The following is a 27,980-nucleotide window of genomic DNA, read 5'->3' on the forward strand; positions in this document are numbered from 1 at the left end:
TGGGTCATCAGTTGTTAGCTGAATAAGGAAAGTCTTCTCTGCAGTAGTCAAAGTACCTGAAACTCTTACTTAGTTTTGGATACAACCAAACTGCATCAAGACAGGCTGCTTGAAGACAAAAGGTTATGTACTTCAACGGTCATCTTTGCAACGACTCTTTCCTAGTCGTATATATATACTAAAGGAATCAGTTGTAATAAAAGATAGATCAAGGATTATTACACGCACGAACAAACTCTGAATTCCTCATACAAAGCTCTGAACCTCTGAACTGTGTTGTTGCACTTTTAGTTCAAATATTTAGTATTTGTTCTTCTAGGTTCTATCTAAGAGCTATTGTATACATTTCATTACTTTATTATATCTAGTACTTGAGATAACTTAAGCTTGTGTGCTTAAGTGTGAAGTCTTAAGCTTGTGTGCTTGAGCATTGTTGAGAAGTCTCTTGCTTGTGTGCTTGAGCAGTTGTAATCTTGTGTGATTATAGTGAAATCCCTTGGAAGTGCAAGGGGACTGGACTACTCTCGTTTTGTGAGAGGAACCAGTATAAATTGCTTGTGTGATCTCTCTCTCTCTCTCAACGTATTTTATTGTGTTATTTATCCGCTGCTGTTGTAGTTAAGTTAAGAACTTGAAAAAGTTTTAAACTTGACTAAAACACAATTCAACCCCCCCTTCTTGTGTTTTCACACCTTCAATTGGTATCTAGAGCTCTGGTCTGTTACTTTCACTTAACAGTGAGACAGTAAAGATCTTGTGAGAACACTATGTCTGGAGGAGATGATAGTAGTACTAGAACAACTGGTGAACCCAGTGATGCCAGTGGTGCTGGTGGTGGTCCTAGAAATGCTTTTGGTTTTGATTACTTAAGTAATGAATCACATGAACATAGTGGCAATAGGAAAGCCCCTATATTCAATGGTGATGCATCATTATTTGAGTGGTGGAAGGAAAGACTGTATAGCAATATTACTGCTATTGATCATGAGTTGTGGGATTTGGTTGAGTTGGGAGTAACTTTTGAAAACTTAAATGAACATGGAAGATTGTCCATTGAGCATAGAAAGTTACTCACACCAGCTAACTTAAAAACCTACACTAAGCATCATAGAGTAAAGGACATTGTTGTTGGTGCTATTAGACATGAGGATTATGTCAGAATAGAGAACAAGTCTACTGCTAAATCTATCTTTGATTCTATGTGTGCTACCTATGATGGTAATGAAAAGGTTCAAGAGGCTAAGGCTAGTCTCTTGATAAGGCAATATGAACTATTCACTATGCAACAAGATGAAAACATTGAGACTATGTTTACAAGGTTTCAAATCCTTGTATCTGGTCTTAAAGCTCTTAAGAGAAGTTATTCCACCTATGACCATGTTCAGAAGATTTTGAGAAGTCTTCCTATTGCTTGGAGACCTAAGGTCACTGCAATAGAGGAAGCTCAAAATCTCAAGACTCTGAGTCTTGAGGCTCTGATAAGCAATCTCAGAAGCCATGAGATGGTTCTGAATGCTGATTCAGAAGCTAAGAAGAAGTCCAAGTCTGTGGCTTTACAGTCAACTAGGACTCCTTCTAAAGCTCTTAAGACTCAGCTTCTTGACATTGAAGAGGAATCTTCTGCAGATGGTCAAGAGGAGGAAATGGGTGAAGATGAGTTTGCTTTATTCACCAAGTTTCAGCAATGGAACAGATTTAACAAAAGAAATTTTAGAGGTAACAGCTCCAGAAATTTTGTCAGCAAAAAGGATGATCAGAAGAACTGCTTCAACTGTAAGAAGCCAGGACACTTTATTGCTGACTGTCCAGAAATGTCTGCTAAAGACAAAAGCAAAAGATACAGCTCAAAGAAGCAACAATTCAAGAGCAAATTGAAAAAGAGTCTGATGGCTACTTTTGAAGAGCTATCATCTGAGGAAGAAGTTGAGGAAGAAGAAGAGGCAAATCTAGCCCTGATGGCTTCAACTGACTCAGATGCAGACTCAGAGGATGAATCAGAATCAGATTCAGAAGTAACAGATGAGGTATTTTCTGACTGTTCTAAATCTCAACTTATAACTGCACTTAACAAGGTCATTGAGAAACATCTCAGAGTGTTAAGTAAACAAAAAGTTTTACAAGAAAAGCTTAACACTCTGACTGAACAAGCAGAACATTTTCAAGGTCTGTATCAAGAAACTCTGAATAGAGTAAATGACTTTGAAAAGGGTTGTGCTGTTTGTCACAAACCTATTGATGAGCAGGAAATAGCTCTTCAACAGTTTGTGCATCTCAACCTTGGGAAGAACAAAGCTGCTAATAGAATTTATAATGTTTTAAGACATAGAGGAGAAGGACTTGGCTATGAATATGGTAGAACATATTCAAAGCTAAAGACCTTTGCCAAAAAGGTTGGAAAATCTTGGGTTTATTATGTTGTTCCACCAAGTGAAGAGGGAAAGAATCCTGGTATTGTTGAAAATGACAATGATGATCTGAGTGATTTAGAAGCTGACAGCTCAGAGGAACCAAGTGCCTCAGGATCTGGAAAGAAAAGTTCAGAAGATAGAAGTTGTTCAGAATCTGAGAACATTAGTTCAGATGTTCTGAAAGCTTCAACATCTGAGACTTCAAATTCTGGATCCAAAGGAACTTCAGTACCTGAAGCTAGTCAATCTAAAAGATCAGAAGTTTTTAAAAGAAAAAATCCAAACTCCAAATCTCAGATGAAGTACAGGACTCAGATTATTTATGATTCTAGAGTCAGTAGATATAATCAATCAGAACATGGGATTGGTGATAAATACAAACCCTGGAATCATAAACAATCCAAATCCTGGAATAATAACAGATTTCAAACAAAGAAAAGGTTTCAAAAATGTTATTATTCCAAACCAAGATCTTTCTCTAACACTGGTCAACATAGTAAGTATTTGTGGACTAACAAGCGTGGACCCAGAAGATGGGTACCAAAAGCTGAAATAATGTATCATTCAGATTTACCAACTAGGAAAGGATATGTCCTACCTAAAGTATGGAAACAAGTCCTATGCAAAGGAAGAAGGGCTTATGTCTTAGACAAATGGCTGACAAGTTCTCAAGATAACAATCAGAACTTGAGAAATGAAGAGGAAGAATACTGGGATGACTTTATCATTAACTGTGATGAAGAGTTTTACCGCAATGATTAAAGTTGTTTCTCATACAGCCTGCCACTCAAAGAAGTATCATGAATCATTCATGGTATCTGGATAGTGGATGTTCAAGGCATATGACTGGTGACAAACAACTATTTTCTAAGCTGACTATGAAAGAAGGAGGATCTGTTGGCTTTGGAGGTAATCAAAAAGGAAAGATAATAGGTACAGGTACAGTAGGTAATTCTTCCCTATCTATTAATGATGTTTGGTTAGTAGATGGACTCAAACATAACTTATTGAGCATAAGTCAATTTTGCGACAATGGTTATGTAGTTGTCTTTAATAAGGAATCATGTACTGTATCTAAACAATCTGATAACTCCATTATATCCAAAGGTCTGAGAAAGAACAATGTTTATAAAATTAATCTTTCTGATTTGAATGAACAAAAAGTGATGTGTCTTTTGACCTTGAGTGAAGAAAAATGGATCTGGCATAAGAGGTTAGGCCATGCTAACTGGAGGTTAATCTCTAAGCTTAGTAAGCTTGACCTTGTCAGAGGTTTACCTAAAATCAAATATCACTCAAACACACTTTGTGGTTCATGTCAAAAAGGAAAGATTACAAAATCATCTTTTAAACCTAAGAACATTGTTTCTACCTCAAGACCATTGGAACTTCTTCACATTGATCTTTTTGGGCCAGTTCACACTGCCTCTATCAATGGAAAGAAGTATGGATTAGTAATTGTTGATGATTACAGTAGATGAACTTGGGTAAAATTCCTAAGAACAAAAGATGAAGCTTATGATGAGTTTAGCATCTTCTGCAAACAAATTCAAAATGAAAAAGGCTACACTATTTTAAAAGTTAGAAGTGATCATGGTGGAGAATTTGAAAATGAACCTTTTGAAAACTTTTGTGAAAAATATGGTATATTGCATGAATTCTCTTCTCCTAGAACTCCTCAACAAAATGGGGTTGTAGAAAGGAAGAATAGAACTCTGCAAGAAATGGCCAGAACCATGATGCATGAAACTAATGTAGCAAAATTTTTATGGGCAGAAGCTGTAAACACAGCATGTTATGTTCAAAATAGAATCTATATCAGATCTAAATTGAACAAAACTGCTTACGAATTGTTCAAAGGAAGAAAGCCTGACATTTCTTATTTTCATCAGTTTGGATGTACTTGTTATATCTTAAACAACAAAGTCCATCTAAAGAAATTTGATGCTAGAGGTTATAAGGGTATCTTTATAGGATATTCTGAACGCTCAAAAGCATACAGACTGTATATTTCTGAAACACACACTGTGGAAGAAACTATGCATGTCAAATTTGATGACAAAGAGCCTGACCAAGTGTCAGAGCTTGTGGAAGGTTTGTCTAGATTTCAGGTATCAGAGGATCAATATTCAGATATTCCAAACTACTCGGAACATCCATTCTCTGAAGAACCTCTGAACATAACAGTTCCTACAGACTCTGAACAACAAAGAACTGAAGCAACTGCTGAACCTGATGTTGATGAGTCTGAAGATGATGAGCCCCCAAGAAATACTTTCAAATACAAATCATCACATCCAGAGGAACTGATCTTAGGCAACAAGGATAGTCCAAGGAAGACAAGATCTCAACTGAGAAATGAGGAATCTTTAGTTGGTCTTATCTCAATGATGGAACCTTCAAAGATTGATGAAGCTCTAAAAGATGATGCTTGGATTGTAGCAATGCAAGAAGAGCTGAATCAATTTCAAAGGAATGATGTATGGACTCTAGTGCCCAAACCTTCACACAAGAACATTATTGGAACAAAATGGGTATTCAGAAACAAGCTAAATGAACAAGGTGAAGTGGTAAGAAACAAGGCTAGATTGGTTGCTCAAGGTTATAGTCAGCAAGAGGGGATTGACTATACTGAAACCTTTGCACCAGTTGCTAGACTTGAAGCAATCAGGTTACTTCTATCTTATGCTGTTAATCATGGAATAACTTTGTATCAAATGGATGTTAAGAGTGCCTTCTTAAATGGTTTTATTTCTGAAGAAGTATATGTTAAGCAACCTCCTGGTTTTGAAGATGTCTCAAACCCAGAACATGTTTTCAAATTGAAGAAATCACTGTATGGTCTGAAACAAGCTCCAAGAGCTTGGTATGATAGACTCAGTAATTTTCTTCTTGAAAAGGGTTTTGAGAAAGGGAAGGTTGACTGCACACTCTTTAGAAAAACAACCAAAGAAGACATTTTAATCATTCAAATTTATGTTGATGATATTATTTTTGGTTCAACTAATGCTTCCTTGTGCAAGAATTTTTCTAAGATAATGCAGGATGAATTTGAAATGAGCATGATGGGAGAATTGAAATTCTTTCTTGGAATTCAAATCAATTAGAAGAAGGAAGGAACTTATGTTCATCAATCAAAATATACCAAGGAACTTCTGAAGAAATTCAACCTAGATGACTGCAAGATAATGAACACTCCTATGCATTCAACTACCAACATGAGCAAGTCAGAAGATGAAGGAAAAGTAGATCAAAAGGTCTACAGAGGTATGATTGGTTCCTTACTCTATCTGACAGCCTCTAGACCAGATATTTTATTCAGTGTTTGCTTATGTGCAAGATTCCAGTCAGATCCTAGAGAATCTCATCTTACTGCTGTAAAGAGAATCTTTAGGTATCTGAAAGGAACAACTAATCTTGGACTTCTCTATAAGAAATCCAATGATTATGTGCTAAATGGATTCTGTGATGCTGACTATGCTGGAGATAAAATTGAAAGAAAATCCACAAGTGGCAATTGTCAATTTGTTGGTGAAAACCTTATCTCCTGGGCTAGTAAGAGACAAACTACTATAGCTTTGTCTACAGCAGAAGCAGAATACATTTCAGCAGCTAAGTGTTGCACACAACTACTCTGGTTAAAATATCAGTTAGAAGATTATCAGGTAAGCAGTAACAATATTCCTTTATATTGTGATAATACTGCAGCCATTCATTTATCTAAAAATCCTATCCTACACTCTAGAGCCAAACATATTGAAATAAAACACCATTTTATTAGAGATTATGTTCAGAGAGGCATTATAGATATTAAGTTTGTTGATACTGAAAATCAATGGGCTGACATATTTACTAAAGCCTTACCTGTTGAAAGATTTGATTTTATAAAGAAACATCTGAATATGTTTTCAATCTCTGAATGAAAATTTTTGTTTTGGCAATTAAAGTGTAAGAGGTTATGTATATCAGAACTTATGATTCAGAACATCTGAAACACAAGCTCTGAAGTACTTAACTCTGATAGAGAATTTTAAATATCTCAGAGGCTCTGAACTATTTAAGTGGGAAACGTTTAGTATTCGCTGCTGAACAGTTGTCCATTAAAATAGCAGTTACCGAGTAAATTTCTGCACGTGGTCTACGTGTGTCAGGTAGTGGGTGGTTAATGATGATTTTTGGTATTCAACTTTCTGTCAATTAGCGTAACTTCCCAAATTTGCTATTTTCGTGTTAACTGTGTGCATTTAAATAAAACTTACACAATACACTTGCACACTTCTCACTTTCACAACCTACACTTTCTTTTCTCTCTAAACCTTCAACAAAATTTTCTTTCTCTCTCATTAGTTCCTACCCTTACCCAAACTCCATCATGGCCGGTTCTTCGTCTTCTTCGACAACAAAAATTCCTCCATTCATGTTTAGAAATCTTCAAATCGTTGGGAACGAAATGGAGTTTCCAGAATCTGAGCTCATCTTTCTCTCTGAGAAGATGATAGACTTTGATAGCTTGAAGGCAAATGGGTTCGACGTGAAACAGTACTTCTCCACTCAAGGTTGGGATAAGTATTTCAACATGCTTAATGGTCCTATTTACCCAGATCTCTTGAAGAAATTCTGGATGAAAGCTAAGGTTTTTGATAAGGCTGAAGCTAAGAAGGAAGAACTTGCTGCTATTGAAAGGGATCCTAGTTTAAAAGGTAAATCTAGGAAAGAAATAGGTTTACTGGAGTTCACTGGAAAACAAATTAGGTCAAATATCTGTGGTATGAATCTGGCTTTCTCTCCTATTCATTTTAACGCTTTGCTTGGCTTGGATAACTCTGGGATAGAGTTAGATGTTTTTGAGAAGGACACAAGGTACAGAGATGAACTTCTGGCTCTGATATGTACAGATCTGAAACTGAAGGGTAAAGTCAAGGGTTTGACTGATGTCTGCAGAGTGCTGTTCAAGATCATACTAGCTGCTATCAGTCCAAGAGTTGGTGGTACTGATACAATCTCCTGGACTCATCGTCACTTGATCTTCTTCCTTCTGAAAGGAATGAAAGTGAATCTAGGAGAATATTTCTTTGAGAGGATATGTGAAGCAATCTTCTCAAGCAAATCTCAGAGGAAAGCAGCCATAGCTTATCCAAGATTACTCTCAGACCTTCTTTATCAAGGTCATGTTGTTCAGAATCTGAAGAAATTCCATCCAGAACTTGTGGAAAAGAAGTTCACTCATGAGATTCTGAATGGAAGTTTTCTAACCAAGATGCGCATCATCTCATCAAAGTTGGTTCAACCTACACAAGAATTTACAGCCAGTCTTGAAGATCGTTTGTATGTGGATGGTTACCTAGTAATCTCTGAAATGGATGCTGAGCACATCATCCAAGATTATCTGGAAGTTCTTAGGAAAGAAGGGTATACTGTTGATAGGAGTATGGTCCCTCCAGCTCCTGTAAACATGTATAATCCTAAGAGGAAACCTAAGAGGAAAGCTGAACAAGATAAACCAGATCTTCTGGTTCAGAAGAAGGTTAAGGTAGAAGAAGCTGCTGCTGAGCAAAGAACTAAAAGGAAACATGAAGCTTTGTCTGGAAAAGCTGCTGCAACTTCATAAAAGAAGCCTATTGTTGTTGATGATGAAGAAGAAAGTGAAGATAGTGACTCCTCTGAATCTCAGTCTGATTCAGAAACTGAGTCTGATGAAGAAACTTTGAGTACCAGGATGCATCAGAAACATGTCCCTGATCCTAAAGGTAAATCTTCTCAGTACATCTTTAATGAAGCTGAAATTGGAATAGGGTTTACCAAACCACTTAGAACTATTCTTCCTGACATTTCACCTTCTGTTAACCCTCTTTCTGAACTAGAAAAACACCTGAGCCCTGACCCCCTCAATAATCAGCCTCTTACTCATGAAACCCACAAATCTAGCTCACCTCCTAAACCAAAATCACCTCTACCTCAACCTCAACCACAACAACAATCACCTGACATTCCACCATCTGAACCTCAACCAGATATTCCAACTGCTGAACAAACCTCTCCCACCAAACAACCCTCTCCACATAAATCTCCTGAACCAACCCCTGAACAAATTGCTTCTGAACCAACCCCTAAACACAAATCTCCTGAACCATCACCTGAACACATTTATCCTGAATCAACATCTGACATCTCTTCCTCTGAATCAACTCCTGAACCTAATCCTAATCCACGCATTCATACTTGTGCTCCTAACTCTTCAGAAGCAGAAGTTGTTATCATTAACAACCCTGTTAATGAACCAAAACTCTCTACCATTCCAAATATCTCACCCTCATCCTCTGACCCTTTTGGTAACCTCTCCAATCAGCTTTATGATGATTTACTTAGGTTATCACACATTCAGGACAGGTTTTTGGTGTGTCCCTCTGATGTGGATCTGGAGGTGTCACTAATCAAAGCTAGAATCTGCAATGCTCTGGATGCTATGGGTAATGAAATCAAGACTGTGATTGGGCAACGAGATTTGGATTTGGTACATCTGCTGAAGGACAGCTTAGCCAGAGCTAGCTTGAAACGTCTAACTGGGTTTAATCATGAAGAGCATGAGCGTGCTAAGCTTGCTGCTATTGCCGCTACTGCAAGGCATATGTCTGTGTTTAAGGAATGCTGGGTGGATTCTAAGTTGTTCAAGAGTCTTGAGGATCAAAGGATTGAAAATGAACGTCTAGCTGAAGCTGCTGCAAGACTTGCTGAAGAAATCCCTGAGCTGAACCAAGAGGATGATCCAGATACGGATATTTTGATGATTGATTATCCAGAGGAAGGTGAACCCTCCTCTGATAAAGGCAAGGCACCTTTGGTTGAAGATCAAGCTCCTGTGGTTGTTGATCAGTTGCAGATCTTTCAAGAAGCTCTGAGGGAACAACAAGAAGGTTTGGAAAGGCAAAGGACAGCTCACCTCAACCTGGAATCTAAAGTGGATGGTCTTGTTTCCAACGTGGGGTCTCTGAATGACAAATTTGACCAGCTCTTAGCCTTTCTCAAGAAACCTTAGGAATCTTTGCACTTTATGTCTTTTATGTTTTTTTTATGATCGTCTGAACCTGATATTTATATGTTCTTTACTTTATTTTATGATTGTCCGAAACTCTGCGATACGTGAACTAAACCTTCTCATTCTTCTTGATCTTTCTTGATATACTCGTTTATTATTGTTTTTATGTGAAGAATGCATGTTAACTCGTTCACCTTTTATAAACTTTTTAGCGCGTTGTTTTTTGTTTTTGAAATAAATTCACCTTTGTAACAACCACTCTTCTTCTTTGACTGTCTTGGTTATCTAATTTTTTTTACTTTTTGATAATGACAAAAGGGGGAGTAGTTACGCATTAATTGATAAGTGATAAGTTTCAAAGCTGAAACCACGCTCTCGCTTTTATCCGTTAAGTAAAAAGTTGTTACTTTTAAGTTGTTTTACGTATTTCAATGTGGAGACTAAGTTAGTTGAAACTGAAATAAATTTCATAAGTAAGGATAAGTTAAGAGTGCAATTTTAACTTAGCCTTATGAGACTTAGGGGGAGAGCTTGCAAACCTCTCACTCTAAAGAAAGATATGAAATTTATTTTATTCCAAATTATCTTAATCTTATACTAAATTAAAATATCATGGATAAAACTTAAAGCTTTGGCTTTAAGGAGTATCAATCTTAGGGGGAGCTTGCAAACCTCACAAACCTAAGAGAAACATGATAAGTTAATTTAACAACAATTGTCAATTAATACTTATGTTTGTCATCATCAAAAAGGGGGAGATTGTTGGAACAAAATTGATTTAAAAATGTTTGCCCCTAAATCTATTAAGGTTTTGATGATAACAAAGTATTAATAAACAATTGGAAGGACTAAAAATTTAATTTAAGTGTGCAGGACTTAGATTCAATTAAGCTCTGATTGAAGATCAGAAGATAAGGACTTCAGAAGTTTGTAAGCGCTCAGAAGATCGTGACACTCAGAAGTTGTACTCTTCAGACGATGGAGTCTTCAGAACCTCTTAAGGTCTTAGCTTCATCAAACTCTGATGATCTTCTTGAAGTTTGTAAAGATTCTCTTTTGCAAGTCAACTCTTCTACCAATGAAGAAAAGGACCTTTCAAGCCTGATCAGAACAGCTAATCTCTTTCTGTCTGTTCTCTTTTGAGAACGTGGGTCATCAGTTGTTAGCTGAATAAGGAAAGTCTTCTCTGCAGTAGTCAAAGTACCTGAAACTCTTACTTAGTTTTGGATACAACCAAACTGCATCAAGACAGGCTGCTTGAAGACAAAAGGTTATCTACTTCAACGGTCATCTTTGCAACGACTCTTTCCTAGTCGTATATATATACTAAAGGAATCAGTTGTAATAAAAGATAGATCAAGGATTATTACACGCACGAACAAACTCTGAATTCCTCATACAAAGCTCTGAACCTCTGAACTGTGTTGTTGCACTTTTAGTTCAAATATTTAGTATTTGTTCTTCTAGGTTCTGTCTAAGAGCTATTGTATACATTCCATTACTTTATTATATCTAGTACTTGGGATAACTTAAGCTTGTGTGCTTAAGTGTGAAGTCTTAAGCTTGTGTGCTTGAGCATTGTTGAGAAGTCTCTTGCTTGTGTGCTTGAGCAGTTGTAATCTTGTGTGATTATAGTGAAATCCCTTGGAAGTGCAAGGGGACTGGACTACTCTCGTTTTGTGAGAGGAACCAGTATAAATTGCTTGTGTGATCTCTCTCTCTCTCTCTCAACGTATTTTATTGTGTTATTTATCCGCTGCTGTTGTAGTTAAGTTAAGAACTTGAAAAAGTTTTAAACTTGACTAAAACACAATTCAACCCTCCCCTTCTTGTGTTTTCACACCTTCAGTGTCGACTATTGAATTTTTAGGAGCAAATATAGCTCTATTTTGGAAACATGTTATATCGTTCATGTTTTGTAAAAGTTGGGGATATACGCTTTCAACGATAGAAGCAAGAGGATCACCTGAATTTGGAATCAATAAATCTGATGGAATGTCAAGTTCTAAATCATCGTCGTTGTCATCTTCAATTTCTCCATCGCCAAACCCAAAACCCATTCAGAAAACAAACGTCTTTGATCCGGAAAGGTTAGGATACATTGTTAGCAAAAGAAATAAATGTGAATCAGCGATTTTTTTCGTAATTAATAATATAGTCACGTTGATATATACCTGGAGTCAACTACTATTTGCATAAATATCACCTTGATATATATTTGTAGTAATACGATCAACCATACTCCTTAACATTAACAAACTTTTAAGTTGTAATCTTCCCATTTATTTTTCTACATTTGCCTTCTACAACTTGGAAAAAACATCAAATTATGTTTCAGGAAATCGCTCAAACCTTGCATGATAAATCATCAATATTACAATATATAAGTCATAAATACTTAGAAGTTAGAACACACCATAATGTTAATTGTTGCACACATAAGTTTGATTGCAAAGCGAACCCACTTGGGTTGATTTGGTGGTATTGGATTGAGATCTAGGAGTGTGCGCCTCCTTAAGGTCTTAGGTTCGATTCTCTTTGGTACCAATTTAGGTGAGCTAATTTAGCTTTTTCAAAACAAAAAGTTTGATTGCAAAGCACAAAACACAAGATAAAAGATAGGACTAGTTAAACAAATGGTTGAATACTTATTTGAAACTCAAATCAATTAAGTTTCTAATGACTTGTTTTAGAATCAAAACAAAATTGTTGGACACAATCTAGGTAATACAATTAGAAACAATATTTACACAAGGAATTAAACTTATGCGATTTTTCATATGTGTACTATATATCACACAAAATTCTGCATAATTTAAACCTTTGATTTTGACCATCAAATTATATTAGTGCTTTGAGTAAAAATCAAAACATTAGGAAAATTCAAATTAAACCCAAAATTCAAAATATGGTGTCTTTTCTCTAATCTCTTATTTCTTTAATTTTGTGTCTAAACGGGACGTGCAGACTTTTAAGCGTAATTATTATATTTGTATAAAAGTTTGCTCGTTCTAATCCAGTGTTATGGATCCGCAATGGATAGTAAACAAATTATATTTAAATATGTTAAAATTACATCATTATCCCTGAACCGTATTGTTGAGGGATTTCCCCCGCACCCTAGTCGCAAGCCGCTCAACCCCATTTATCACTAACTATGAGTCATATTCCACAAATTAACCATTAAATAATGCATCAAAGTTCAAGAAATGCAGGTGAAACTAACTAAATTTCTTAATTAACATTTGTGTATAATATAGTTAACATTTTCCTATATAATAATATATCCCAAAAAATAAGTTGCAAGCATGAAACCAGCTAATAAAACAGGTTTGGTATATTCAATGTTATGAAAGTTAATTTTGTTCCCCTAGATTCAATAATAACTATAGTTTAATTATTAACATTTAAACTCAAATAGAGTGAAAAGAACTAGTAGTATGTATAAATAATGTAATGTAATGACCATTAACAAGGAACTGGGAAGTTACATTTTTGATCAGGTGCATACATGCATGACTGACATGTTTGTTTTTGCTATAACTGGATAATGGCTGTAATATGTATAAATAAATAATTTTTCCATAAGTTGGAGATCAAATGCTTCAAAATTAAGCCAATTAATTTCTGGCGTGGATAAGACTTCAACAATGTTAAGTTGTATAGTATATTTTCTTTTTATAACTTAAAGTTTAGGTGACTCAAACTGGTGAATTTCTTAGAGTTATAGACTACCGGAAACAGATCTCTTGTAGTTACAGCATGGTGATGTAACTGATATGGACCATCCGATGTCTGAGCGACGGCTGAGATCGTTTTACTTTATAAAACTGTATTTTAAAATCTGTACCCGTCTGATCTCAGACCGATGATCATAATTGATTATCGCGTGAAACTGCATCATTGGTTGACAGCAACAAATCCAGGTCCATAGACTACTCACCAACAAAGTCTTTTTCGCTAGTAGTAATAGTTGAAATATAGTATGAGTCGATTTATTACCGACGGAACTAAAATGTGTTGTCAAAATTTTATAGTATTATCATATAAATAAATTGAAGAATCAAAAATAGATCCCTTCCTAATGACGAAACCACGGGTGGACACATTCCAACCAGATGATTTAACAAAGTTCAATTGAAATCCGAGCATAGTCTAGTATATACTGACCCAACACAAAAATTGATATTAAGAAGATTCGAACCTGAGATTTTGAGAGAAGTACACTCTAAAGTCTCAGGCCTACACCATCAAGCCTACTAATGAGGATTCACAATTATAATTTTTATTATAAGTTTAGTTTAGTGAAAATGATATTTCATGATGTTATAAAAATCTAAAGAGCAAGTTTGGTGTGTGATTAAAACAATTTAATTCAATTCATTAAAAATAATACGCAAAATACTAAAGGTAAAACGTCAAAAATGCGGTGGCAAAACCACAATACAACAGGCATTGCTAAGGTTAGAGCAATTGTATTTGTTTGTCTCCGAATAAACTTAACCAAAAAGTAGGATCACAATGTTTTAATATTGTTTCAAAAATTACAAAATCCTACTCAATCTGTTATATTATGGATACAATGGCAATTAGTATTCAATACTTATTTTCAAAGAATGCAGCATCTGCAACCTTGAGAAGCTTGAGGGCCTTCAAACCACCGATCCCATAACGGATTTAAGGAAGCAACGGTTCTGTCAAACGAGAAAATTGTATCATTTGCTAGTAGGATATATCAAATATAAAGTATGATGCAACAAAAACACAAGAAATACTTTTATTGATACTTTGAAATGTTATTGCATTTCTAATTTTCACAAAGCCAATATGAGGGCTATATATAGCCTCCCAATGATCAGAAAACGTACACAGTAGTGATAAGGTCCCAATAATTGCCATTAGTGCCCAAAAAACTGGGAATACAAAGAGCCAAAACCAAAAATTGCCAAGTTTAGGGACTGTCACAACCGTGCAACACACTGCCACGGTGGTGACAGTTGCTTCAGAGGAGATCCTCTAATTTTTTGGGTCTGTCACGCCCGTGTGAGGCTTGCACGGCTGTGACAGGTCTTCTGCTGCTTGATCTTTGGTTTTTCACTTCATTAATCAAAGTTTGCATTCATCATAAATTAACAATTGCTAGGAATTATGCACGAAATTAACACATTTGGCTCCCTTAAAGTTTGCATTCATCATAAATAAATAGGCAAAATTATCAAATTTTTGCTCCTTCGACCTCTATCACAAAATCATCAAACATGTCTTTGGGATTTTCATGCCGAATGATCTTATAAAGAATTCTATCTTCAATGTTCGCCGCACGACTTTTTGACTCATCATTATTGTCAGTTTTTTAGGTGTAAAATTAAAATAAGTTCAGACAACATGTAATTTTCTATTTGTCTGCAATATTTATCACACTATCTAGTCACTTAAGTTAGAAGATGATATGTGTACACAACCTGCTTCTATCCAATTCTATAAGCTCGGCTAATAGCCTGTTTTTCAACTAATGGATTCCATTCCACATTGAGTAGCACAACCCTTGAAGCTCCGACCAAGTTGATTCCCTCTGAACAAGCTTTTGTTGATGCAAGGAGAATGTTCACGTGGCTGTTTGCATAATTGAATTTATGGATTAAGGATTTCTTGTTCTTTACCTTTCCATACATGTAGAAAATTTCGTCATTCTCGGTCCATTTTAAAGTCAACTTTAATTGGTCTATAATTAAGCATAAAGGACGAAGGAATATGTTGAACACAAGAACTTTTTCATTACCAGCAGCACGAAGACGAACAAATTGTACCAAAAACCTTGTTTCGACGACTGCATTATGATTCAATCTAAGCTTTCCTAACCGGTCCTTTTTGACAGAAGATTCTTCTTGTTGAAAAAGTGTGCATTCGAGGAAAAAAGACGGATGGATGGACGTCATTGTTTGATTATTCTCAAAGATCAATGTATTATGAGAACTTTGAAAAACTCTCGAGAATTTGCTTATGATAACTACCGGGTCTCAAACGCAACACACAATTCCTGTAAGCTTCTTTTGAAGGATGCCTTTGTGAACATGCACAATGGGATCCATAAGCAACTTCAACCGCTGAATATTATAATCAGAAGAATTTCCTATTTTACCATTGCCATAATCTGGTTCCCAACTCAATTCTTTTGACGCCTTTTTATGTTCAGGCTTCTGCAAAACCTTTTCAGCTCATGTGGTAACATTTTCGGAAAAGAAGGCTTCACACGGCTCAAAGTTTTATAAAGTTCCAAGCAGCTGTTTTGGAAATTAAAGGAGTTCGTAAATTATAATTCGCTTTTATGTTATATTTCCAAAAACACCTTCCAAATACCTCTTCTTTTATTTCTCGGTGTATGTCCTTCATCTCGCGCCTTTCCAGATGAAGGACACACACAAGAAATAAAAGAAGAGGTAATTGGAAGGTGTTTTTCGAAATTCCAACAAAGAGTGGATTATACTTTCGAGAACTCTTTTCCAGAACAGCTGCTTGGAACTTTATAACACTTTGAGTCTAGTGAAGCCTTCTTTTCTAAACATGTTACCACATGAGCTAAAAAAGTTTTACCAGAAGCAGAAACATGAAAAGGCATCGAAAGAATTGAGTTGGGAACTGGATTATGGCAATGGTAAAACAGAAAATCCTTCTGAAGATAATATTCAGTAGTTGAAGTTGCTTATGGATCCCTTTGTTCATGTTCACAAAGGCGATATCCTTCAAAAGAATCTTTCGGGGTTAAAAGATTGTGTGTTGCATTTGGGGCCTAACAGTTATCATAAGAAAATTCTTGAGACTTTTCAAAGATTTCATAATGCCCTGATCTTTGAGAATAATAAAATAATTTCATCCATCCATCCATCTCTTTTCCTCGAATGCACACTTTCTGAACAAGAAGAATCTTCTATCGACAAGGAACGATTAGAAAAGCTCATGTTGAATCATAACGCATGTGTCAAAACAAGGTTTTTAGTGGAGTTTGTTAGTCTTTATTCTGCTAGTGAAAAAGTTCTTGTGTTCAGCCAATTCTTCCATCCTTTAAGTTTAATCATAGACCAATGAAATTCAGCTTTAAAACGGGTAGAGGATGTTGAAATTATGTACATGTATGGAAAGGTTAAGACTATGCAATCCATAATGCATAAATTCAATGATGCAAAAAACCAAGTGAATATTCTCCTTGCATCAACAAAAGCTTGTTATGAGGGAATCAATTTGGTCGGAGCTTCAAGGGTTGTGCTACTCGATATGGAATGGAATCCATCTGTTGAAAAACAGGCTATAAGCCGAGCTTATAGAAGTGTACACATATCATCTGCTCACTCTAGGGACTATAGAGTGTGATAAATATTGCAAACAGATCAAATTGTGCAGGTTGTATGAACTTATTTTTGAGTATTAGTGATATACTAGCAACCCCTTGGTTGATAACCCTATGTGGAACACTATTTGGCAAAAAAAATCCTCGCAAATTATACTAATCTTATCTGGAGATTTTTTTACAATGTTTTAACGGTTAGAAATAATCTTAACAATAGAGGGTCAATTGCAATCCCATATGCCATAGATGAATTCTAAAGAAGAGGATATCAATCATGTTTTCAAAGGGTGTATTTGGGGAAAACAAATTTTGGTTCGCCTCTCAACTCAACATAAAGGTTGAAGATCAATCGCGTATCAGCATTACTGATTGGCTTCAGGACACGTTCTCTCAAGATCACCAAGACAATATTTAGTTGATAAGCTCTATTTGCTAGCTACCATATTTGGAAGGCCAGAAATTTGTTGGTGTTTCAACAAAAAACATATCTTTGTTCGAGATTCTATATCAAGTCAGCTAAAATCTTCAAGAGTAAGAAGGGCCTCAACCGAGTTAGTACGCACAATCCAAAGTGTGGTAATGAAAAAAATGGAGTCATCCTTCCACGAAAACGCTAAAAATCAATGTGGAAGTTCACTTCCATAGTGATGCCATTGGGGTTTAGGATCGGTTGTGAGGAAGACGGATGGAAGTTATCTCGGAGCTGCAATGTTGGTTGTTCGTGCGAGGTTGGCCATCGAAGCTGAAGCTCTGGGTTTTGAAGCAGTGGTGAAGGTGATTGTACGGTTCTAAGGGCACGAGGTTATCATTGAGATTGACGCAAAGATGGTGGTTCAAGTATAGCTTCATTTGTCCATAAAAAAAAAGTATAGCTTCATTTGGTTAATAATAGAGTTACATTAAATTAGAGTAAAAAAAATTTATAAGTATTTACAATCTTCTTGAAATTAAATCAGAGTAAAACTTTTCTAAAACGGTGATCCGAATCCACTACCATCTTTTTATAAAATGTTTTCAAAATTTCAAACCAATAAATCTATAAATTTGTTTATTTTAAGACTACCCATCAATTAAAAAGAACATTAAAAAAAATTATTTCAGATCTATGATCACATAAACTCGATCTACAACATTAATACAATAAATGAGCACAAACAGTCGAAAAATAAATCCCAAATCCCACAATATCATTTTCAGACCACATATAACATATATAGGGTGAGGAAGATTTTCTTACCACAAAAATTAGCATGAGAGCACCACCATGATTCAAAGGATCAAATTCCAGCTCATAAGTCCTTCACAAATACCTGTTGAATTTTTCGAAAATTGATTATTTGTTTTTGTTTTGCTACCACCAACACTCACGAGACAAGAGGGGGAAATGATAAAAGAACTTAAAGAGGGAGAGATGAGGTATGTATGAGAGAAGTGTGAAGTGGGAGAAGAGAGAGAAAATCATGTGAGTTATGAAAAAAAAATAAGTGAAATGAGTATTTATAGTACTTTGGGATATTAATAATAGTGTCTGTATATATATATATTAATTTAAAAAAAAATTATAAAGAAAATATATAAATATATACCAAAATACAATAAAGGTATATGAAAAATAAATGGAAACTTATATTTATATTTTGACCAAAACATGATATTTACTTTTTTTTCTTTGACTAAATAAATGACATTCATTATTTCATATTGATAGAGTATATCGATGCAATATAAATTCAAAATCACTAAAAACAAAAAGGATGAATCTACGGACAACCTCACAACATTCATAATAATAGCATAAAACAACAAATTAATTAAGCCTACATATTTTACTATATTAAAGTGTCAGAAATATCCATGTATCCGGATCTGTAGCCTTGACGACACCAAAGTCATTGATTTTCTCTGCACTAGATCGACCTTAATTTTTCAACCTGAAACAAATAAATACCGTACCAAGACGGGAAAACGAAATACGCCGCACTAAGATATTCTTATATAGACACAAAAGATATAGACACAAGGGATGGATGCCATTTTATAATTATTCTCAAAGTTTCAAGTGGTTGTTAAGGTTTTTTATTTTAAAATATTTTTTCAATTTTAAAAATATTTTTAAAATTTTAAAATGCCACATAATCAATTTTTAGTCAAAAATATCAACGGAGGGCTAACAAATGTAAAATGGGATAAACATGGGGACAATTGAAACTTAGGGGCTAAAATCGAATAATTGTAAAAGTTAGGGGGTTAAACTCGTACATTTATAAAATTTGAGGGGTCAAAACTGCATTTAAGCCTTCAATTAAAGACATGTTCATTATAAATCATTAAATTTGATCTAGTGTTGGAAGTTTGTGTAGTATGCATCAAGTCTAGGTTTGCTCTTCACTTGCTCCATTGTAAAAAATTTAAAAATAAAAAATAAAAAACATGTTCATTATTTTTGTCACACCATTTAAACATAGTATTAACTGAAGGAAAAAGCTAACATGTGCCCTCTTAAGAATCTAAATAAAGTAATTTTATTGAAATTCGTGCATTTGATTTGAATTTTAAACTTTTCATAAATTAAATGCACAAACTTTGAGAGAATATTTATATATAAATATTCTTAACATGTAAGGGCACATGTTAGCATGACCTTTAACTGAAAAATACCTTTGAATATCATGTTCCACGGAAATTTTCTGGAAATTTGAATCAATGTAATCTTCCCATTTATTTTTCTACAATTGCCTTCTACAACTTGGAAAAAACATCAAATTATGTTTCAGGAAATCGCTCAAACCTTGCATGATAAATCATCAATATTACAATATATAAGTCATAAATACTTAGAAGTTAGAACACACCATAATGTTAATTGTTTCACACATAAGTTTGATTGAAAAGCGAACCCACTTGGGTTGATTTGGTGGTATTGGATTGGGATCTAGGAGTGTGCGCCTCCTTAAGGTCTTAGGTTCGATTCTCTTTGGTACCAATTTAGGTGAGCTAATTTAGCTTTTCCAAAACAAAAAGTTTGATTGCAAAGCACAAAAGATAAAAGATAGGACTAGTTAAACAAATGGTTGAATACTTATTTGAAACTCAAATCAATTAAGTTTCTAATGACTTGTTTTAGAATCAAAACAAAAATGTTGGACACAATCTAGGTAATACAATTAGAAACAATATTTACACAAGGAATTAAACTTATGCGATTTTTCATATGTGTACTATATATCACACAAAATTCTGCATAATTTAAACCTTTGATTTTGATCATCAAATTATATAAGTGCTTTGAGTAAAAATCAAAACATTAGGAAAATTCAAATTAAACCCAAAATTCAAAATATGGTGTCTTTTCTCTAATCTCTTATTTCTTTAATTTTGTGTCTAAACGGGACGTGCAGACTTTTAAGCGTAATTATTATATTTGTATAAAAGTTTGCACGTTCTAATCCAGTGTCATGGATCCGCAATGGATAGTAAACAAGTTATATTTAAATATGTTAAAATTACATCATTATCCCTTAACCGTATTGTTGAGGGATTTCCCCCGCACCGCTCAACCTCATTTATCACTAACTATGAGTCATATTCCACAAATTAACCATTAAATAATGCATCAAAGTTCAAGAAATGCGGGTGAAACTAACTTAATTTCTTGATTAACATTTGTGTATAATATAGTTAACATTTTCCTATATAATAATATATCCCAAAAAATAAGTTGCAAGCATGAAACCAGCTAATAAAACAGGTTTGGTATATTCAATGTTATGGAAGTTAATTTTGTTCCCCTAGATTCAATAATAACTATAGTTTAATTATTAACATTTAAACTCGAATAGAGTGAAAACAACTAGTAGTATGTATAAATAATGTAATGTAATGGCCATTAACAAGGAACTGGGAAGTTACATTTTTTACTGACATGTTTGTTTTTGCTATAACTGGATAATGGCTATAATATGTATAAATAAATAATTTTTCCATGAGTTGGAGATCAAATGCTTCAAAATTAAGTCAATTAATTTATGGCGTGGATAAGACTTCAACAATGTTAAGTTGTATAGTATATTTTCTTTTTATAACTTAAAGTTTAGGTGACTCAAACTGGCAGAATTTCTTAGAGTTATAGACTACCGGAAACAGATCTCTTGTAGTTACAACATGGTGATGTAACTGAGATCGTTTTACTTTATAAAACTGTATTTTAAAATCTGTACCCGTCTGATCTCAGACCGATGATAATAATTGATTATCGCGTGAAACTGTATCATTGGTTGACAGCAACAAATCCAGGTCCATAGACTACTCACCAACAAAGTCTTTTTCGCTAGTAGTAATAGTTGAAATATAGTATGAGTCAATTTATTACCAACGGAACTAAAATGTGTTGTCAAAATTTTATAGTATTATCATATAAATAAATTGTAGAATCAACAATAATAACAACCATTGATCCATTCCAAAAGACGAAAGTGAAACCACGGGTGGACACATTCCAACCAGATGATTTAACAAAGTTCAATTGAAATCCGAGCATAGTCTAGTATATACTGACCCAACACAAAAATTGATATTAAGAAGATTCGAACCTGAGATTTAGAGAGAAGTACACTCTAAAGTCTCAGGCCTACACCATCAAGCCTACTAATGAGGATTCACAATTATAATTTTTATTATAAGTTTAGTTTAGTGAAAATGATATTTCATGATGTTATAAAAATCTAAAGAGCAAGTTTGGTGTGTGATTAAAACAGTTTAATTCAATTCATTAAAAATAATACGCAAAATACTAAAGGTAAAACGTCAAAAATGCGGTGGCAAAACCACAATACAGCAGGCATTGCTAAGGTTAGAGCAATTGTATTTGTTTGTCTCCGAATAAACTTAACCAAAAAGTAGGATCACAATGTTTTAATATTGTTTCAAAAATTACAAAATCCTAGTCAATCTGTTATATTATGGATACAATGGCAATTAGTATTCAATACTTATTTTCAAAGAATGCAGCTTCTGCAACCTTGAGAAGCTTGAGGGCCTTCAAACCACCGATCCCACAACTGATTTAAGGGAGCAACGGTTCTGTCAAACGAGAAAATTGTATCATTTTTTAGTAGGATATATCAAATATAAACTATGATGCAACATAAACACAAGAAATACTTTTATTGATACTTTGAAATGTTACAAGCTATGCATTTCTAATTTTCACAAAGCCAATATGAGGGCCATATATAGCCTCCCAATGATCAGAAAACGTACACAGTAGTGATAAGGTCCCAATAATTGCCTATTAGTGCCCATAAAAGTGGGAATACAAAGAGCCAAAACCAAAAATTGCCAAGTTTAGGGACTGTCACAACCGTGTAACACACTGCCACGGTGGTGACAGTTGCTTCAGAGGAGATCCTCTAATTTTTTGGGTCTGTCACGTCCGTGTGAGGCTTGCACGGCTGTGACAGGTCTTCTGCTGCTTGATCTTTGGTTTTTCACTTCATTAATCAAAGTGTAACGGCTAGGAATTATGCACGAAATTAACACATTTGGCTCCCCTAAAGTTTGCATTCATCATAAATAAATAGGCAAAATTATCAAATTTTCGCTCCTTCGACCTCTATCACAAAATCATCAAACATGTCTTTGGGATTTTCATGTCGAATGATCTTATAAAGAATTCTATCTTCAATGTTCGCCGCACGACTTTTTGACTCATCATTATTGTCGGTTTTTTAGGTGTAAAATTAAAATAAGTTCAGACAACATGTAATTTTCTATTTGTCTGCAATATTTATCACACTATCTAGTCACTTAAGTTAGAAGATGATATGTGTACACAACCTGCTTCTATCCAATTCTATAAGCTCGGCTAATAGCCTGTTTTTCAACTGATGGATTCCATTCCACATCGAGTAGCACAACCCTTGAAGTTCCGACCAAGTTAATTCCCTCTGAACAAGCTTTTGTTGATGCAAGGAGAATCTTCACGTGGCTGTTTGCATAATTGAATTTATGGATTAAGGATTTCTTTTTCTTTACCTTTCCATACATGTAGAAAATTTCCTCATTCTCGGTCCATTTTAAAGTCAACTTTAATTGGTCTATGATTAAGCATAAAGGACGAAGGAATATGTTGAACACAAGAACTTTTTCATTAGCAGCAGCACGAAGACGAACAAACTCCACCAAAAACCTTGTTTCGACGACTGCATTATGATTCAATCTAGGCTTTTCTAACAGGTGCTTTTTGACAGGAGATTCTTCTTGTTGAAAAAGTGTGCATTCAAGGAAAAGAGATGGATGGATGGACGTCATTTATTGATTATTCTCAAAGATCAATGTATTCTGAGAACTTTGAAAAACTTTTGAGAATTTGCTTATGATAACTGTCGGGTCTCAAACGCAGCACACAATTCCTGTAAGCTTCTTTTGAAGGACGCCTTTGTGAACATGCACAATGGGATCCATAAGCAACTTCAACCGCTGAATATTATCATCAGAAGGATTTCCTGTTTTACCATTGCCATAATCTGGTTCCCAACTCAATTCTTTTGACGCCTTTTTATGTTCAGGCTTCTTCAAAACCTTTTCAGCTCATGTGGTAACATTTTCGGAAAAGAAGGCTTCACAAGGCTCAAAGTTTTATAAAGTTCCAAGCAGCTATTTTGGAAATTAAAGGAGTTCATAAATTATAATTCGCTTTTATGTTAGATTTCCAAAAACACCTTTCAAATAGCTCTTCTTTTATTTCTCGGTGTGTGTCCTTCATCTAGCGCCTTTCCAGATGAAGGACACACACAAGAAATAAAAGAAGAGGTAATTGGAAGGTGTTTTTCGAAATTCCAACAAAGAGTGGATTATACTTTCGAGAACTCTTTTCCAGAACAGCTGCTTGGAACTTTATAACACTTTGAGTCTAGTGAAGCCTTCTTTTCTAAACATGTTACCACATGAGCTAAAAAAAGTTTTACCAGAAGCAGAAACATGAAAAGGCATCGAAAGAATTGAGTTGGGAACTGGATTATGGCAATGGTAAAACAGAAAATCCTTCTGAAGATAATATTCAGTATTTGAAGTTGCTTATGGATCCCTTTGTTCATGTTCACAAAGGCGATATCCTTCAAAAGAATCTTTCGGGGTTAAAAGATTGTGTGTTGCATTTGGGGCCCGACAGTTATCATAAGAAAATTCTTGAGACTTTTCAAAGATTTCATATTGCACTGATCTTTGAGAATAATCAAATAATTTCATCCATCCATCCATCTCTTTTCCTCGAATGCACACTTTCTGCTCACTCTAGGGACTATAGAGTGTGATAAATATCGCAAACAGATCAAATTGTGCAGGTTGTATGAACTTATTTTTGAGTATTAGTGATATACTAGCAACCCCTTGGTTGATAACCCTATGTGGAACACTATCTGGCAAAACAAATCTCTGCATGGTGATGTAACTGATATGGACCATCCGATGTCTGAGCGACGACTGAGATCATTTTACTTTATAAAACTGTATTTTAAAATCTGTACCCGTCCGATCTCAGACCGACGGTCATAATTGATTATCGCGTGAAACTGCATCATTGTTTGACCGCAACAAATCCTACTCCATAGACTACTCACCAACAAAGTCTTTTTCGCTAGTAGTAATAGTTGAAATATAGTATGAGTCGATTTATTACCGACGGAACTAAAATGTGTTGTCAAAATTTTATAGTATTATCATATAAATAAATTGAAGAATCAACAATAATAACAACAATTGATCCCTTCCTAATGACGAAACCACGGGTGGACACATTCCAACCAGATGATTTAACAAAGTTGAATTGAAATCCGAGCATAGTCTAGTATATACTAACCCAACACAAAAATTGATATTAAGAAGATTCGAACCTGAGATTTAGAGAGAAGTACACACTAAAGTCTCAGGCCTACACCATCAAGCCTACTAATGAGGATTCACAATTATAATTTTTATTATAAGTTTAGTTTAGTGAAAATGATATTTCATGATGTTATAAAAATCTAAAGAGCAAGTTTGGTGTGTGATAAAAACAGTTTAATTCAATTCATTAAAAATAATACGCAAAATACTAAAGGTAAAACGTCAAAAATGCGGTGGCAAAACCACAATGTACAGCAGGCATTGCTAAGGTTAGAGCAATTGTATTTGTTTGTCTCCGAATAAATTTAACCAAAAAGTAAGATCACAATGTTTTAATATTGTTTCAAAAATTACAAAATCCTAGTCAATCTGTTATATTATGGATACAATGGCAATTAGTATTCAATACTTATTTTCAAAGAATGCAGCATCTGCAACCTTGAGAAGCTTGAGGGCCTTCAAACCACCGATCCCATAACGGATTTAAGGGAGCAACGGTTCTGTCAAAATAGAAAATTGTATCATTTGTTAGTAGGATATATCAAAGATAAAATATGATGCAACATAAACACAAGAAAGTTTCGAGAAGAGATTATACAATGAAAGCAACGGATCTGGTCTTGTTTGCACGCTACTCAGCGTTCTGGCAAAAAGAAAATACAAGACAGAAATCCGAACTTGTTAAACTAATATGGATTATGCGTTAAACTAACATTCATTATACATGATTGAACCATTGTATTATTGTTTTTAAGCTTACTCTTTGCACGATGTCGATGATTTATCCATCCTTTCCAGTTTTTCCAGCTCTTCCTGCATTCATTTCATAGTGAATAATTGATTAAAACACTTGCATCAGTAGTTTCAAAACAAGAAATAAATGTCTCTCAAGAGAAAAGCTAAGAACCGCAATCATGCCACAAATCAGAGCCTGCGCAAAACAGTGAAACATGAGCATATATTAGTTAACCTTAAAAGGCAAACCACATGTTCAGGATGATTATAAGTGAGGGCAGTCTTCACCTTATAAGCCGGTTTTGTAGGGTTGAGTTAGACCCAACTCTCATTTCTAAGAAGCATGTTTGAAACCACGTACAGATGTTTATCACAATGAAGACAACATACTATCATATGTTTGTCTGCTTTCCAATGCGGATCCAAACACTCACGACGACTAGCTAACTTTCTGCAACTTATTTACTAGCGTTGACGATGGAGTTATTATTAAAGCCTAAGACACTCTCAAGTCTCAATACTGAATCAAACCTCAACTTTATCTCATACATAAAAAATACTAAGGTCTATGTGTGTGTACCATAAACAAACAATTTGTAAAACCACCGAAAAATTTCCAATATAAAAAATTTCATAGATATTTCAAACTGCATAAAGTGTATATTCAAAATCTGTTGGAGAGATCTCAACGTTAAGCAAATCCATCAACAGAGATGGGTTGACTTAATCGTACGTATGAGGTCTTTCCAAAGAATTGCCAAACATACATACAGTGCAACTACTGAGTCTCAATGCATCCCTTCCTCCAATCCAATAAAATTCAAAGTCAAGGTTCATGTTTAATGTTTGTATAATTATGATATGGTTATTTTTAAAAAGGTGAAGTTGTCCAAATCACAAGTCTCAACTATCAACTTTGATAAGAAAGAAACAATGTGAACTAAAGTAAGAAAATGGATCATATGTTTAGTTATATTATTTAAATCATCAAGCTTTCTATAGATGTATTAATTGACAAATTGACAATACATATAGACAGATTAATCTATAACTCATCAATCATAGTAAGATTTAGCTTCTAAGTTCATGCATCTTTCTGAAGACAAAATTACTAGCTAAAAGCACACTTTGCTTACTAAGCACGATTGATAATCCAAACACTATTAACAACTTAACATAATTTTGAAAAACTTTCATTTAGCAATCCATTGATTACCTTGAAATAATGAAATACTCCTTAGGTAAAATACTCATCATATTTCCTAAACCATACCCAACCAATCAAAAAAATGTTAAAAAAAATGTCAACTTTATTATCCACCATAGCATAGAGTCAATATGATCAATTTCACATACCAACACGTACAATGACGAAAAGTTAAAATTATGAAGCACGACCCTCCTCGGATTGGGCGTGTCCCATTGTGAGACGTGTAACCGACACAAAATTAATACACATAATTATTGAATTATATTATTTTCTCAAAATATTATCGGTATCAACGTGTCCAATATTCGTGTCATATCTGATGTTCGTGTTCGTGCTTCATAAGTTAAAAATCTCCCCAAACCATTTTATGTAGTTTTTCTTTAACAAACAGAACAATAAAAATGTTAAGTTAAACAACAAAACCACACACAAATAGACCAAATAAAGAACTAAACTCCAAAACATAGTGAAGATGAACATGAAGTACCTACCTCTAAGTACTTTTTTTCCTGTTCCAATTTTTTAAGTTCAGCATGTAACCTATGTTTCCCTCTAGTATCTGAAGAAGAAGAAGAAGAAGAAGAAAGAGACTGAGACTGAAAAACAAAGTGGGTCATAGGGTTCTCGGATTCAGACCCACCTGATTCCATTTTCTGAGAGGCTAAAGAGGTTAAAAAGGAAAATCCCTAGCTTGATGAACCAGCCACAAAGGCTATGAAACATAGGTGATTAAGTATAAAGACTCAATTTTTAAGCAAACAAGGATGACCCAGAAATGATATTCATTGACCCAATTAAGAATTAACCATCAAAAACAAGACAAGTGTCTAAGATCGTAACTTGTGCTGCAAAACACAGAGACAGAGCAGAATTGTGTTTGTCTGTGAAGAATTCAGAGAAAAAGAGTTCAGGTCTGTGGTGTTTTGGATTTTTTGAGTTTGAAGTTTTATGAAGTTATCGTTTTTGGTTTCTGTTGGAAGAAAAAAGCTGGTTTTCTTTGAGTTTCTCATTTTTTTTTGTTTGTTTGTTGGGTCTCTTATTTGTTTCTCTCTCTCTCTTACTTTCTATAAGTTTGAAGACTTTGTCTAAGGCTCAGTTTCTGACTCTGTTCTGTTTATTTATGCAGTTGGCTCTTTGCTCACTCAATGGCAAATCTCTGTTTTTACTTTTCTCTGTTTATAAAAAAACAAAAATGATTATTACTACTCTTGTTCTTCAGTTTATGTGTTCTTGGTCTAGAAATTTACACTTGTTATTGTTGGTTTTATAATTTTTTTTGCCAGGTGTACCAAAAATAAAAACAATTTGCATGTCTTTGTGAATTTGGATCATCTAATGTCTTTTTTGTTCGGTTCTCTCGCTTTTTGTTAA

At 34.5% G+C, this 27,980-nt stretch overlaps 1 protein-coding gene and 1 long non-coding RNA gene across 2 annotated transcripts; both read right to left on the reverse strand.

Annotated features, from left to right (window-relative positions):
• Window positions 1-13,801: 13,801 nt before the first annotated feature.
• Window positions 13,802-18,248, reverse strand: LOC123903054. The gene is made up of 2 exons (XR_006807797.1): window positions 18,021-18,248; window positions 13,802-14,135 (listed from the first exon to the last, which is right to left on the reverse strand). It is a non-coding gene; the product is annotated as an uncharacterized LOC123903054 (long non-coding RNA).
• Window positions 18,249-24,847: 6,599 nt separating this feature from the next.
• LOC123884269 (guanine nucleotide-binding protein subunit gamma 2-like) lies at window positions 24,848-27,955 on the reverse strand. The gene is made up of 4 exons (XM_045933342.1): window positions 27,101-27,955; window positions 25,425-25,477; window positions 25,263-25,307; window positions 24,848-25,164 (listed from the first exon to the last, which is right to left on the reverse strand). Exons 1-4 carry the CDS (start codon window positions 27,257-27,259, stop codon window positions 25,080-25,082), a joined length of 342 nt encoding a protein of 113 aa, XP_045789298.1. The 5' UTR covers window positions 27,260-27,955; the 3' UTR covers window positions 24,848-25,079.
• Window positions 27,956-27,980: the final 25 nt, after the last annotated feature.

Source organism: Trifolium pratense, linkage group LG1 (assembly GCF_020283565.1).
Source record: "Trifolium pratense cultivar HEN17-A07 linkage group LG1, ARS_RC_1.1, whole genome shotgun sequence".
NCBI classification, from domain to species: Eukaryota; Viridiplantae; Streptophyta; class Magnoliopsida; order Fabales; family Fabaceae; genus Trifolium; species Trifolium pratense.

What these genes read in the sequence shown, in the direction of transcription:
- LOC123884269 (XM_045933342.1), bottom strand. Translation starts at nt 27,259, where the DNA reads ATGGAATCAGGTGGGTCTGAATCCGAGAACCCTATGACCCACTTTGTT. An exon ending in TCATCGACATCGTGCAAAGA is followed by an intron (nt 25,308 to 25,424) that starts GTAAGCTTAAAA and finishes TCTTTTTGCCAG; the next exon opens with AACGCTGAGTAGCGTGCAAA. An exon ending in CCAGATCCGTTGCTTTCATT is followed by an intron (nt 25,165 to 25,262) that starts GTATAATCTCTT and finishes CTATTTTGACAG; the next exon opens with AACCGTTGCTCCCTTAAATC.